Raw genomic sequence first — 14,512 nt, 5'->3', positions numbered from 1 at the left:
GACAGTCTGGAAGCCGTCAATGGAGACGTTGTGGTCTGGAATATCCTGATGCAGCCACGTTTCCATGAAGCACAACATGCTACATTCCTGAAACTCCATCTGACTCCTGGCTAGTCCTGTTAGCTCGTCCATCTTATTATCCAGAGATCTTGAGGACTTATTTGTCATATTAAATGTTTTGTATGTGACTTATCTTTGGGCCTTGCTGTGGGTGTTAGGCTGGACACACATGAATCTGCTGAGTCCGCTGATATGTGACAGCGTCTCTAGTCCTGACCGATCACATCCTTAAACTGCAGCAGAGTCAGTTCTGTCACAGACTCTCTGCTGTTTCAGCTCTGAGGCTGTAGTGGGAGGGAACCTTAGATTTACTCCAAAGATTAGTGCTTACTCATGTTTTCATTAAGGTTAACTCACCTGTCATCACATGCCTCATGTTTTATTCATTGTTGACCTTTCTCTGTGACTTTGTGAACATGCATGTCTACCTGAAGTAAAGGTCTTAATGTCCTTTTCCTCTGATCAATCAATCTTTATTTGTATAGCGCCAAATCCCAACAAACGTTATCTCAGGATGCTTTTACAAACAGAGCAGGTCTAGACCACTCTATGTCAAATTATGAACAGAGACCCAACACCAAGACAGGATACGACTCAGTCTGACCCCACCTTAATCCACCATGAGCATTGCACCTCACAGTATTTAGCTAGTTACAGTGGAGAGGAAAAACTTCCTTTAACGGGCAGAAACCTCGAGCAGAACCAGACTCATGTTAGACAGCCATCCGAGTTGGGCCTGGAAAGAGGGATAGAGGGGAGTAAGAGAGAGAAGGAGCGGAGATAGTGATGAGACGAGTAGTAGAAGCTGTTGCCGCTGGAGTCCAGCACGTCCGTATCAGCTGGAGTCTGGAACGTCCACAGCAGGAGGACGTCTACGGCAGCTCAGAGGAACCTACGAGACGAGGGAGCTCAGGGACTCCAGAAAGGTCTATGGTTAGTAACTTTAATGGGACAGGGAGAGTTACAGTAAGTCATGAGGGGGTTGGGGGGAAGGCGGTGAGACAGGATCCCAGTGTGTCAGTGTGCCAGTTCCCCCGGCAGTCTAATTCTAGTCTAGATTTTGTGGTCTGATCTGATGGAGAGTACTGAAAGCTTCACCTCTGAAGAAACACTTCACTGCTGTAGACCTTTGCACAATTCAACCTGACTTGTGGAGTCACTTGAGTTAGTCAACGTGATTGAGTCTTAAAGTACTAGCATTTTAAACTTGTAGCCTCAGCATAGCCCTGCTATAAATCACTGGTCAAGAAATCTGCCGTCAGTACAAAAGACCTCCAATTTGAATTTCATTCCTCCACTGAGGCGAAGTCATTTGTCCTGGTTTCATGCTTTCTCTAGAGGTATTATATTCCCTCTAAGCTTCATGGTGCCAAATCTTTTATAACAGAGAGCCATAAAATCTTTATGCAAGTTAATGTTTGACATTAAGTATTCATCGTAATCCTTCCACCAGAATGTCTTGAAATGTCTTCATTCTCATGTCTGTACCCTGAGTTTCTGTGCGCTCTGGTGTTCCAGGTAAAAAGCTGTTGTTTCCTGGGCTTGAGAAACCCATCTTGTTGGTGAGATGGGCTTTTCAAGGGCTCAATACATCTCCTTCAGTTTCTTTCAAGCCCATCTGGTGCAAATTTCCAGTGCCAAGGGGGAGTTAGAGCAGAAGTCTGAATATTGATTAGATCCATCTGAAATATACGCCTCCTTAGAGCTGTTGACACCACATGCCCCCACAAGATTAAGTGGATGAGCAGCCCACTGAATCCACTTAGGTTAACTTCTTGAGTGTCCTTACAGATTTGCATTAAATTGTGAGGCAGATCTTTATAATACAGAGCTTCAATGTTCCAAAGACATGGTTACAAATATGAAGAAATTATAAAAGACGGTCATTTCTATAAACTGAATTAAAATGTCATGTTTTTATCAGCAATATGAGACATCAGATGAGTGCAGTTTGGTCTTTTATTAAGACATTTGAAGAACAAATGAAGGTTGGTTCCCTGTTCTGCTTAATTTGAGAAGGTCTTTAAATGAAAGTCATCTGCATGTTCAAAAGCAGAGTCATACTTTTCTCTGAATTGGCTGCAGAAGTGATGAATATGTCACAGAACCCTGTTTAATATGTGCCGTGGTGTTCCTCTGCCCTCACAGCTGTACTTTCTCATCTGCTCTGGACTGCAGGGATCCATTTGCAGAGCAATTCTCAGATTCCCAGAAGCTTTAGTTACCATTAACAGAGAAATCCAACAATGTTGTGCTGTCAGAATTTTTCTTTCTGCTGAGATATTGCTCCATAAAAAATAGACTTGCCAATGTGTCTCTGTTTCCATACAGAGCGGTTTTCTGCTCAGTCACTGCCGAGAAGCTGGTTTGGTGTGGAGGAAACAGTCGACATGACGTGTTGATGGAGACTAAACCAATAACTCTTCTCTTTCTTCTCTCCATTACTGATGTAAAATGGGCCGAACAGTCTGCTCCCTGAGATTTCTTAATGTCTGCACAGAAAATGACACATCGTTACGGTGTAAAATACAGCTCCTTTCCCCCCAGAATGCATTAACTGATGATGCAATGTCATAATAATCAGCGCGGTGTTGATGAAACCACATCTGGTGTGGCAGCTTTATTACTGGCGACACAACACTTCTCTCCTCTGGGACTGATGGCTTTCCAACCATTTCACAGCTGCAAGACTGTTTTAGTGGGCTGTTACATTCAAGGCAGCTGTATTCCTTTGTATCTGCTTTGAAGAGCTGATTTGATACATGCTCTCACTTTGTTGGCTCAATTTAGTTCATAAATATGTTTTTAAACGTTGTGGATGAAAAGTAAAGGAAGCCAAAAATTTGAATTATTATGGACTAAGGTTCTGATTTACTAACAGTTTGCGTGTATAAAAACTTGTGTAAACTTGATAGTGCACGCAAAACTGATGTACTAACCGGGAGCACCGAGGATTGCGTCTGTCAAATGAGCAAAATAGAACTCGCTATCCATTTAGCGTGTTTGCCTTCATGAATATGCAGAATACATGCAGATTATCAGAACGCACAAAATACTGGGAGGAGGAGATGAAAATGTAATCATTTAGCACACGCAATGTGATTTATCAAACCTGAAGCAGATAGCGGGCGGTGTTTTTGTGTCTATATTTAACACGTTTGAAAGGCAGGTGCAAACTGGCACAGCGTTACGCACACATGGCTGCAGTCACTGTGGAGAGAAGGAGGCATAGGTGCAATGACAGACGTCAGAGAGAGAGAATCCTCCGTGCGCATGTCAACATATTTGGACTGTCTGAAATAAAAATAGTAGAGACATATTGTCTATCCAGCAATGACATCTTTGAGCTGCTGGATGACCTAATTAAGGGCTGATTTGGAGCCAGTCACAAAAAGGAGCCATGCCATATCTCCTATGGAGAAACTCCTTCAACACTGCATTTTCTTGCGTCTGGATCATTCCAGAAATATGAAATGTGCAGAGGTTTTTATAAGAGAATGAAAACAGATGGCCTCCCAAATCGTGTTCCTTCTGTCAACGCTGAGATGTCTCTGCTGGAGTTCACCGATGTGTTTATTTGCCTCCTTCACCAAGACCTCCAACTCCATGGCTTCAAACTTCATTTATCGCTTAAGGCCACTCTGCTCTCTCAAACTCTCCATAGTGACAGCCGGTAACACGTGCAAAATCCTCATTTAAATAGGGCGGTCCGAACCACTTTTTCAATTGTTATCAATTGTGCATGCAATAGTATAGTATAGTAGATCACCCGCAACACGCCCACCAATAGCACGTGCAATTTTTTTGTTTGCACACGCAATTTAGCACTCCTTATTTGGGATCTTAGTAGATCAGGCCCTAATAGAGCACCTTGGCAACAGAAGTACGTAGGAGTACAATGGTTTGTCAAACTCTGTGCCAACACTCATGAATGCTCCCCAAACAAACAGATTTTGACTAAAAGTAAATAAATACCAGATCTGTGTGATTTTAGTGAAGCTACAGAAGCCAGCAGCAGGTGGTTTAGAAACCCAGCGTGCACACACCAGAGAGAAAAGACGCACACAAGTCACTCTGAGCTTATGACAGCAATATCTGAGGATATGTACAATCTGTCAAACATCATGACAGAGACCCTGAGTTGTGTGTCCTGAAATAAGTCAGAGACATATGCACCAGATCGCATTGTATGAGACCTTTGTCATACGAAACAAGCCAGAAAACTAGCCTACGCTCCAACAGCAAACTGCACATCAGGGTTAATCATGTTGTGTTCCTGACTTACTAGCAGGCATAGATAAATGTTTGATGATTCACTTCTTACTAACCTCTCCATATTAGGTCCTAATTGTTTTCTCCCTGTCATTTAGTCATTGCTGGTTTCATTCTCTACATGTTTTGGTGTTTTCTTACCGCTGAGTGAGACATGAGTTGACGTAGTGCAAAACACAAACCATGTGCTGAGGACCGGTTATGAATCAGTCACCATCATATGGTCGTGAATCAGCGGCGCTCGTGCATGTGAGCGGGGGCTTTAATAAGTTAAACCAGGATACATTCTCTTTCCATGTTTCTACAGCTGTTGTAACCAAAGGCCCTGCCTGTCAACAGGCAGACCAGACAACTGCATGGGGCCCCACGCCAGTAGGGCTGACTTTAAACTGCAGCAGTGGCTCTAAATGTACAGAGTTAGGGTATGACAGTAGGAAACCTCCCTAAAGGAGCCCCAGCTGACAGCACTCAATCTTGTTGCACAACAGAGAACTGCATGCAAAATTATTCTGCAAGAGTTTCTTGATGAATATAATTCAATGAAAAATGAAGGGGGTTATACATCTGGGGGTGAGAGAGAAAGAGGAGGAAGAGAAAAAAGACAGCTAGAGTTTGGTGAGTGGAGCAGATAATGATGATTAAATATAATAGTAAATGACTGCATGCTGCGAGTCTAGCCTTCAGGGGAGAGACACTTGAATAACCTCACTTCTGCTAGCATTGCATTAGGACCTTTCTTCTTTGACTTGTAGCTTTAGTTATCTTAGCTAGCAGAGGAGCAGACTGTGCCTATCTCTTCTGGCCATGACTGGAGTCAGTGCTGCCAAACTCAAGATTGTAACGGCCTCCTGATCCGTGTCTGGTGCGTCTCTGATCCTGCAGGTCAGAGTCCTCCGGATCAGATACACAAGACTTCTATTTTTGCCGGATGCCGGAGCACGACGCATCAATCTCAACAGAGCAGATGGAGCGGGACAGGAAGTCAGGTTTCACCAAAACAAAATGAAAACATCCGGTTAATTTTCAGAATAAAACACTCTGTGTTATCACCAGATCGTATTTCACTTAACTACAACAACAAACCAAAGTCATGATGAGCGGAGCCAGGCCTGGAGTCAACAGGTCAGAGGTTTTCAGAGGACCAGAAAGACAACATGGATGAGGAGAGGAGGAGGAGAATCCTTGATTCAGGGGAAACCTCAGTCACATGACTCCAAGTGTCCGGAGGTCCTGTTCTGTGCTGTGTTCTGAAAACTTAACTGGTGGGTGTTGACGGACGAGAGAGCATGGGGCCGGACCGCAGCGGATCGGAGACGGATCTGGTGGGAGTCCCGTGTAACACTGATTGTAAACAAGACAACCACTGATACATTCAGCCGGAAGTTACCAGTTAACAGGACCCTGCTGGATTCTTGTAGGACTTTAGTTCACATTTGAAATATCAGTTCTAACCACATTAACCACACAACAACCAAACATTGTGATGCTGGTTTGAATTCAATGTTAAGAAGCTCACTGGCTCCACTGCCAAAATGTGTGCTCATATTATTTATGACAAAGGCTGTGAACTGGTCTCCAGCTGAAATAAACAAGTTTTAAGCATCATCAGCATTGAATCTCCTCTTATCAATATTTGAATGCTGACAATTTGATAAATCAAATGTGAACTGTAAAAGACTCTGACGTCTCTTCAGACATTCAAAGCATTTTAGCACCTTTGAGCTCATTGTTTTGGTTCATTGGCCTTTGCTGTTCTGCCTTGGCCTCATCACTTATATAAACTTTGCTTCAAGATACAAGATACAGCATAATAACCTGGCTCCTCAATTCCCTATGAGCTACCCGCACAGCATACAATGTCATGAACCTGAGCACAGAAAGGCAGATACAAATACAACACATCAGACCAGAGTTCCAAAAGGCAAAGGGTTTAATCGAAATCCAGGCAGAGTCGGTACACAGGAAGGCAGTCAGATCAGGCCGAGGTAATAGACAGACGTGAGGCAAAAGGCGAGGTCGAAAGAGGCAGGCGGAGACCAAAACCGGCTAGACTATGTCATGTATTGATGAAGATGAAGACTGTGAGGTACAACGAACTGGTGAGGAGACAGTGAGAAACATGAGGTTAAATACAAGAGGTAACAAGGGTGATGGGAAAGAGGTGGGGAGAAACAATCAGGGAGCAGGTGTGACCAGACGGGAACACAACTGAAACAGAGACAAGGGTTTGTGATTTCAACATAAAACAGGGAAGACAACACATGAAGGTGTAAAATAAAGGAAACTTGACAGATATGACATACAATCGTACATCCAGTGGCTAGCCACTGAATACCATGGAGCTATTAGAGCCAACGCCACTACAGAGCTAAAGGTATTCTTTAGGATTCAATGGGAATCTCAAAAAGAGCTTTCCTTTAAAGCTGGGGTTGGTAATCAGATTTAGATCCACTTTTTGTTATACTGGTTAAAATTATCTTTATGTCCTGATGGTAATCAATACATAATGTGTTCTTAAAAAAGAGGTAAGAAAAGCTGCTATCTACAGTCGGAGTAAAACTGGGAAAACACCAACCAATCACCGTTTTTTGGGTCCCCAAATTTTAAACCAATCAAATCCTGTCCTGCCGTTCTGCCCTCCTCCTGCAAAGCATACATTTCCTCAGCCTGCACTCCCCGTCTCCTGCCTCTGCTTCCCCTGACTCTACTCACTGCCCCTCTCGCTCGACCTCGGACCTGTCCCCTCTGACCCGATGAGGTGCTTTGCTCAGGACTGTAGTCTGGATCAGAGTCTAAAAAGCTCTCACCACAGGGCTCTGACAAGTAAAAGAATGAATGACGTTCAGTAAGTCCTACAGAAAATGTAGATGTACTGTAGCATTCGTCCGGACGCTGTAGTGATGACGAGCAGATTCGTGAACACGTTGATCTTTAATAACCGGTCACTGTCGGCCGTGATCACGCCAACCAACAAAACAACAATCAATGTTTGAATGAATGAAGAACTTCTCCTCTTGTCTCTCCTCTCTCCAGCTCACACACTCTACACCTCTCCTGATGCCTTCACTGACTGTCAACACTGTAGGAATTAAGAACATCTACACTGAACACGTTTAACAAACAGTAGATCTGTTACAGTATTATATATGTGTTATAACTTTTCTCCTGATATCGTGTCACCAGTACAACTGGATAATGCTAGCATGATAGTTGTGAGTACTAACAGCAGCCATGTTTGTTTGTGTTTTTAACTTTCACTATGAGAATGTTTTGGTAAGGACCAGTTTTGAATCAGTCACCATCATATGGTCGAGAATCAGCAGCGCTCGTGCATGTGAGCGGGGGTCGTCATTTCGGAGGAGCTCCGAGGGGAGGGGGGGAGGGGTTAGACGGAGTCCTGAGGAAATGCTACATTCAAATTCATGCTAGTTTTCCGAGACTACCAACTCCAGCTTTAATCAGATGGCAAGAAGAAGTTTAAATTAATTTCATTACACCTATTAATTAAACAGTGTTGAGTTTACAGGTTGTTTGTTTTGCCAATTAGCTAAGAAATAATTGTATCGAGTTTATTTGCTGAACTCTCCTTTAGGAAAACAGTTATTTCATTTGGTCATTTTTTATTTATTTTTTGGGCATTTTCGCCTTTAACACACAGGACAGCTGGAGAGAGTCATGTGGGGAGTACAGAGCGGGGGAAGACATGCAGCAAATGGTCAAGGCTGGAATCAAACCTGTGACCTCTGCGATGAGGGCTATATCCTCCATATGGGTCGTGCTTAGACCGCTAGGCCAACGGCGCCCCATTATGGTCATTTTTAAAGCCAAGAGACGACATTGTACATAAAGTTAAACTTAAATTAGCCAAAACTGTTTTCATTAAGTGTAAGAAAGCGTTGAAACAAAAAGCCTCTCACAGAAGGTTGTTCTAAGTTCTGACAGGCTCACACTGCAGATGCCAGGCTGTTGTATAACTGTCATCTCAGAGTCAGTAATGAGGAAGAGGATATTCCTCTGACTGGAGCGTCCAACAGGTGAAGCGAGATCCACATAGGATCAGATTCATATTTCCTCCTCTATGTGTCACTTCCTCCCACTGACCAATACCAACTGACGCTGTCAAACTGTGTTCCCGACAATTACTGCTGCAGCTCCAGAGAGCCCTACGGCACACAATAAGAGGGATGCCTCCTCCAACTCGCCAAACGGTAATTGTTGTGTTTAGGAAGGGGACTGGATTATTCCAAATTGCTGTTTGGATTTTAAACCCATTGTAAAGTGGGACAAATGGTGCTTTGTGTTCTTCTTTGTCTTTGGGTTTGAATGTTTCTTATCGAAATAGTAATTATGGCTGGCTCTCCATGTCTCAGTGCCATGTGGTCTGGCTGCATTCATAGATTGTGGGTATTGGTGCAGCCAGACCAAATGTTTTCCATCATTGTGGCATGTGGGTAAAATAAACCTCAATTTGAGCTGTCCAGGAAAAGATAAAGATGGCAGGGCATCCAGACAGAAGAGGGGAAGGAGGTCTTTAGAATAATAGCACAGTGAAGAAACCTCTGCATCTTTGTCCTTGCAGAATGAATCAGGCTCCTACTACCGGGTTTGAGGAGGATGTGGGGGCCAAGACGACACATCATGTCATGTATCCAGAGAGTGCCATAGACCTGGAGAACACCACCAGTCTGGTGCTGATCCCTTTTAAGACTCTGGACCTGCAGTGGATCGTTAGTGCTCTAACGACGGGCACCATCACACAGTAAGTGTACTTGTGTTCAAGCTGCAATGAATATTTTGTTACTAGGAAACAATAAAATGACTTGTTGCAATGTGAAGCTGACCCTGTTTGTGATAAATCCATGAAAATTATGATCTGAACATGCAGCTTAACACAGCTCTACACTGCTTCTCTTTAGCTAGTCAATCATTATATACAGTGGGGCAAAAAAGTATTTATTCAGCCACTGATTTTGCAAGTTCTCCCACTTAGAAAGATGAGAGAGGTCTGTAATTTTCATCAGAGGTACACTTCAACTATGAGAGACAACATGAGAAAAGAAATCCAGGAAATCACATTGTAGGATTTTTAAAGAATTTATTTGTAAATGATGGTGGAAAATAAGTATTTGGTCACCCACAAACAAGCAAGATTTCTGTCTCTCACAGACCTGTAACTTCTTTTTTAAGAAGCTCTTCTGTCCTCCACTCGTTACCTGTATTAATGGAACCTGTTTGAACTGGTTATCTGTATAAAAGACACCTGTCCACAGCCTCAAACAGTCAGACTCCAAACTCAACCATGGCCAAGACCAAAGAGCTGTCCAAGGACACCAGGAAGAAAATTGTGGACCTGCACCAGGCTGGGAAGAGTGAATCTACAATAGGCAAGCAGGTTGGTGTGAATAAATCAACTGTGGGAGCAATTGTAAGAAAATGGAAGACATACAAGACCATTGATAATCTCCCTCGATCTGGGGCCCCACGCAAGATCTCATCCCGTGGGGTCAAAATGATCATGAGAACGGTGAGCAAAAATCCCAGAACTACACGGAGGGACCTGATGAATGACCTGCAGAGAGCTGGGACCAAAGTAACAAAGGCTACCATCAGTAACACACTACGCCGAGAGGGACTCAAATCCTGCAGCGCCAGGCGTGTCCCCCTGCTTAAGCCAGTACATGTCCAGGCCCGTCTGAAGTTTGCCAGAGAGCATATGGATGATCCAGAAGAGGATTGGGAGAATATCATGTGGTCAGATGAAACCAAAATAGAACTTTTTGGTAAAAACTCAACTCGTCGTGTTTGGAGGAAGAAGAATGCTGAGTTGCATCCCAAGAACACCATACCTACTGTGAAGCATGGGGGTGGAAACCTCATGCTTTGGGGCTGTTTTTCTGCAAAGGGGACAGGACGACTGATCCGTGTTAAGGGAAGAATGAACGGGGTCATGTATCGTGAGGTTTTAAACCAAAACCTCCTTCCATCAGTGAGAGCATTGAAGATGGAACGTGGCTGGGTCTTCCAGCATGACAATGATCCCAAACACACCGCTCGGGCAACGAAGGAGTGGCTCTGTAAAAAGCATTTCAAGGTCCTGGAGTGGCCTAGCCAGTCTCCAGACCTCAACCCCATAGAACATTTGTGGAGGGAGTTGAAAGTCCGTGTTGCCCAGCGACAGCCCCAAAACATCACTGCTCTAGAGGAGATCTGCATGGAGGAATGGGCCAAAATACCAGCTACAGTGTGTGCAAACCTGGTGAAGACTTACAGGAAACGTTTGACCTCTGTCATTGACAACAAAGGTTATGTTACAAAGTATTGAGTTGAACTTTTGTTATTGACCAAATACTTATTTTCCACCATCATTTACAAATCAATTCTTTAAAAATCCTACAATGTGATTTCCTGGATTTGTTTTCTCATTTTGTCTCTCATAGTTGAAGTGTACCTCTGATGAAAATTACAGACCTCTCTCATCTTTCTAAGTGGGAGAACTTGCAAAATCAGTGGCTGACTAAATACTTTTTTGCCCCACTGTATTTTCTCCACTTCTGGTTCTCTTTTCAACTTTCAATCAATCAATCTTTATTTATAAAGCACCAAATCCCAACAAACATTATCCTCAGACTCTTTCCAAACAGAGCAGGTCTAGACCGTACTCTATGTTCTATTATTAACAAAGACCCTACATCAAGACAGCATCAGATCCAGTCCCATCTTACAGACAGGACTCAGTCTGATCTCATCTTAATCCACCATGAGCAGAGCACTTTGCAGCATTTAGCAAGTTACAGTGGCAAGGACAAACTTCCTTTAACAGGCAGAAACCTCCAGCAGGACCAGACTCATGTTAGACACACATCTGCTGAGACCGTGTTGGAGAGAGGGATAGAGGGAGATGAAGATAGAGAGGGAGATGATTGTGGATAGATGGATAGTAGTAGTTGTAGCAGCTGGAGTCTGGCACGTCTACAGCAGCAGAGATCCAGAGGAACCTACGAGACAAGGGAGCTCAGGGACTCCAAGAAGGTCTATGGTTAGTGACTTTAATAGGACAGGGAGACTTATAGTAAGAGTTGGGGGGCGAGAGACAGGATCCTAGTGTGCCAGTTCCCCCAGGAGTCTAAGCCTATAGCAGCATAACTAAGAGCTGGTCCAAGCTTGATCCAGCTCTAACTATAAGCTTTATCAAAAAGTAAGCTGAAGCCTACTCTTAAAAGTAGAGAGGGTGTCTGCCTCCTGATAATTCCAAAGGAGAGGAGCCTGATAGCTGAAGGTTCTACCTCCCATACTACTTTTAGAGACTTTAGGTGCAGGCCTGTATGTTGGGAGCATAGTGTTCTAGAGGGGTAATAGGGCACTATGAGCTCTTTAAGACATGAAGGTGTCTGATCATTAAGAGCTTTGCAGGTCAGAAAAAGGATTATGTCCAACCATGGCAGATAGACCAAGAATCACATGACTGACAGAAGCAGCTCGCTGGTATGTTGAATAATGGAGCACTTCAATGCTACAGAGTTATTTATTTGGGACTGGACCAAGAGAGACTTAATACTAGGTTACACACAAATATGACTTCTTATATATACTGAAATAAAGGAAGATTTAACATAAGACACACAATAACATTAAAAAGCTGGGCATTTGTTTGATGTCAGGGTTTATAAAAGTCTTACAGGCACATGTTTTTTATAATAAAACCATGGTCGTCTAGAAATGTAATTATGGTAGTCTCATTTGGAAACGCAAAGTGCTACCATGTGCTGTACAAGACATTATCCATTCTGGCTCTCTCACATATATTCTCCCTCTGTGAGAGGAGAGTATACGTCTGTGTGAGGAGCGTATACGTGACTGAAAGGGAGAATGTAAGTGTGTGAGAGGCAGAAGTGTCCCCTCATAATGTGCATTTTCCTCTCATAAAGGTAGAGTTCATGGAGTTCAGCTGTCTTTTAAACACGTCTTCTACATGCATCACAGTGCTTTGAAAACCTGATTGTCACAGCAGTCACACTCTCTCAGTATGTTTGTTTGCAGCCAAAACAGGATCATCACTCAGATTTAATCTTCCAGTAAATTTCCCTGTCATTCCCCATCCTCTACCAACGACCTGTAATCATTGGCTTAATTACTGGACATTTGGAGAAACGATGAGACGACTGCTAATTAACCACTGCCAATAACTCACACATGGCGGCATGTTGGATGGTAGATGAGTGAAGCCAAACAAATGTTTCTTTTAAATGTACCGTTGACTTCCAACGCTGCCAGAGCAATCTTTCTGCATCATTAAACTCCACTTTACTGCCAGTGATGTCAGTATTAGCCCAGCCGCCGTTAGATCTTAACTGAGTGTTGTGAAATATTTTGTTACATTTTCTTGTCCTGTAAAACATAATGGTGCTCAACGAGGAGGACTCGCTGCTCCTGGTCCATAATCACACTCCTGACTTTGAAGTTAACATTCCAAGTGTTTTAGTGTTAAAGTGTGTACTTTGTAATATTAGTTGTTATTATGCATTGTGTGTATTGTCATTTCCATATTATTAAACCAGAGGAGCAGGAGGAACTAGTTTGAGTGTTAAATTGTGGAGCACACACCGAGCTGCATTAGACGAGTCCGTCTAATCTTTGAATTTTAATGAGACTCTGCTGCAGCAGAGAGAGCCTTGATAAACCTTCCCTTTAATTGGAAACATTTGTCTGGATTGTATCTTACCATATACTCATTACATTTCATTTGAATCATTTGTATGCCATCGCTTTACATTTATTCCAGCCCTGCACAGCGTGGTGCACAAATTACTCTTACTTTAGATTTATACTTGTGCAATAAAAAGAGACTTCAAGCTATTGTAGAGATATGCAGCAGGGTTGCGGGCACATCTCTGCCTAAGATGTCAAGCCAGGACCCTCAGAAAAGCCTGGTCCATCGTGGCTGACCCGTGCCATCCTCTCTTTAGGGAGTTTCGCTGGCTTCCCTCAGGGAGCAGATGCACACTGCCAAAAAGCAGGACAAATAGGAAGAGGAACTCTTCTGTCCCGGTAGCAACTGGCCTGCTTAATGATGATACATAACACTATTGTTTTTATGTTGTTACTGTTATAAATGTTTTTTGTTGTGGTGTTATCTGTCACTACTGACTGAGAAACAAATTGCCCCCCAGGGATAATAAAGAAACCTTGAACCTTGAACCTTGAAGCTCAGCGTGGTTGTTATTCCTGCCACCTTTTCTTCATGAAAATTGTATAAACGCAGGTTCTGCATATGAAAATTGAGACATTTTCATAAGCAAATGGAATATGGACACCCCCAGAGAGCGGCTCCCACCTTTATTCAAAGTGCCTCTCCCGTTTTCATGTTTTAACCTTGCCTACCTGGGATGAAGCGCCACTCTGCACTGACTGCTTTTGTGTGATGAATAATTCAGAATGCCAAAAACCATGACAGTGAGCAGAGGTTACTGTGATAGCTTCAAAACCTGCCCATGACCACATTCCCTCATGCATTTTCCTGCAGAGAGACAATTGTTGTATTTTTAGACATGTCTTTAAAGCTGGGGTTGGTAGTCAGATTTAGATCCACTTTTTGTTCTACTGGTTAAAATGATCTTTATGTCCTGATGGTAATCAATACATAATGTGTTCTTAAAAAATAGGTATAAAAAGCTGCTATCTACAGCCAGAGTAAACCTGGAAAACACCAACCAATCCCTGCCATCAGGAGCCAAATGATGAAACCAATCAAATCCTGTCCTGCCGTTCTGCCCGCCTCCTGCAGAGCGTACATTTCATGTTTGTTTGTGTTTTTAACTTTCACTATGAGAATGTTTTGGTGTTTTCTTACCGCTGAGTGAGACATGAGTTGACGTAGTGCAAAACACAAACCATGTGCTGAGGACCGGTTTTGAATCAGTCACCATCATATGTTCGTGAATCAGTGGCACTCGTGCATGTAAGGGGGGGCGTCGTTTTGGAGGAGCTCTGAGGGGAGGGGGGGGAGGGGTTAGACGGATTCCTGAGGAAATGCTACATTCAAAATCATGCTAGTTTCCCGTGACTACCAACCCTAGCTTTAAGTCCAGTTGTATAAAACTATTGACTTGATGAAACATGCAGTGAATGTGTCTGATACCGGTAATTTAAGATGAATGTGCAGTTTAATCAAAAACAGCAGTTT

General features: G+C 43.1%; 1 protein-coding gene across 1 annotated transcript in view; it reads left to right on the top strand.

Annotated features, from left to right (window-relative positions):
- LOC117827649 (CMP-N-acetylneuraminate-beta-galactosamide-alpha-2,3-sialyltransferase 1-like) overlaps window positions 1-14,512 on the top strand; it is a 48,157-nt gene that overhangs the window by 31,219 nt on the left and 2,426 nt on the right. Inside the window, exon 3 of the mRNA XM_034704279.1 lies at window positions 8,912-9,091. Within this exon, the coding sequence (XP_034560170.1) occupies window positions 8,912-9,091 (180 nt within the window). The remainder of the gene's footprint in view (window positions 1-8,911; window positions 9,092-14,512) is intronic.

The sequence above is a fragment of the Notolabrus celidotus genome, chromosome 16 (genome assembly GCF_009762535.1).
Source record: "Notolabrus celidotus isolate fNotCel1 chromosome 16, fNotCel1.pri, whole genome shotgun sequence".
Lineage (NCBI taxonomy): Eukaryota > Metazoa > Chordata > Actinopteri > Labriformes > Labridae > Notolabrus > Notolabrus celidotus.
This window is presented reverse-complemented; position numbering and strand designations above follow the sequence as displayed.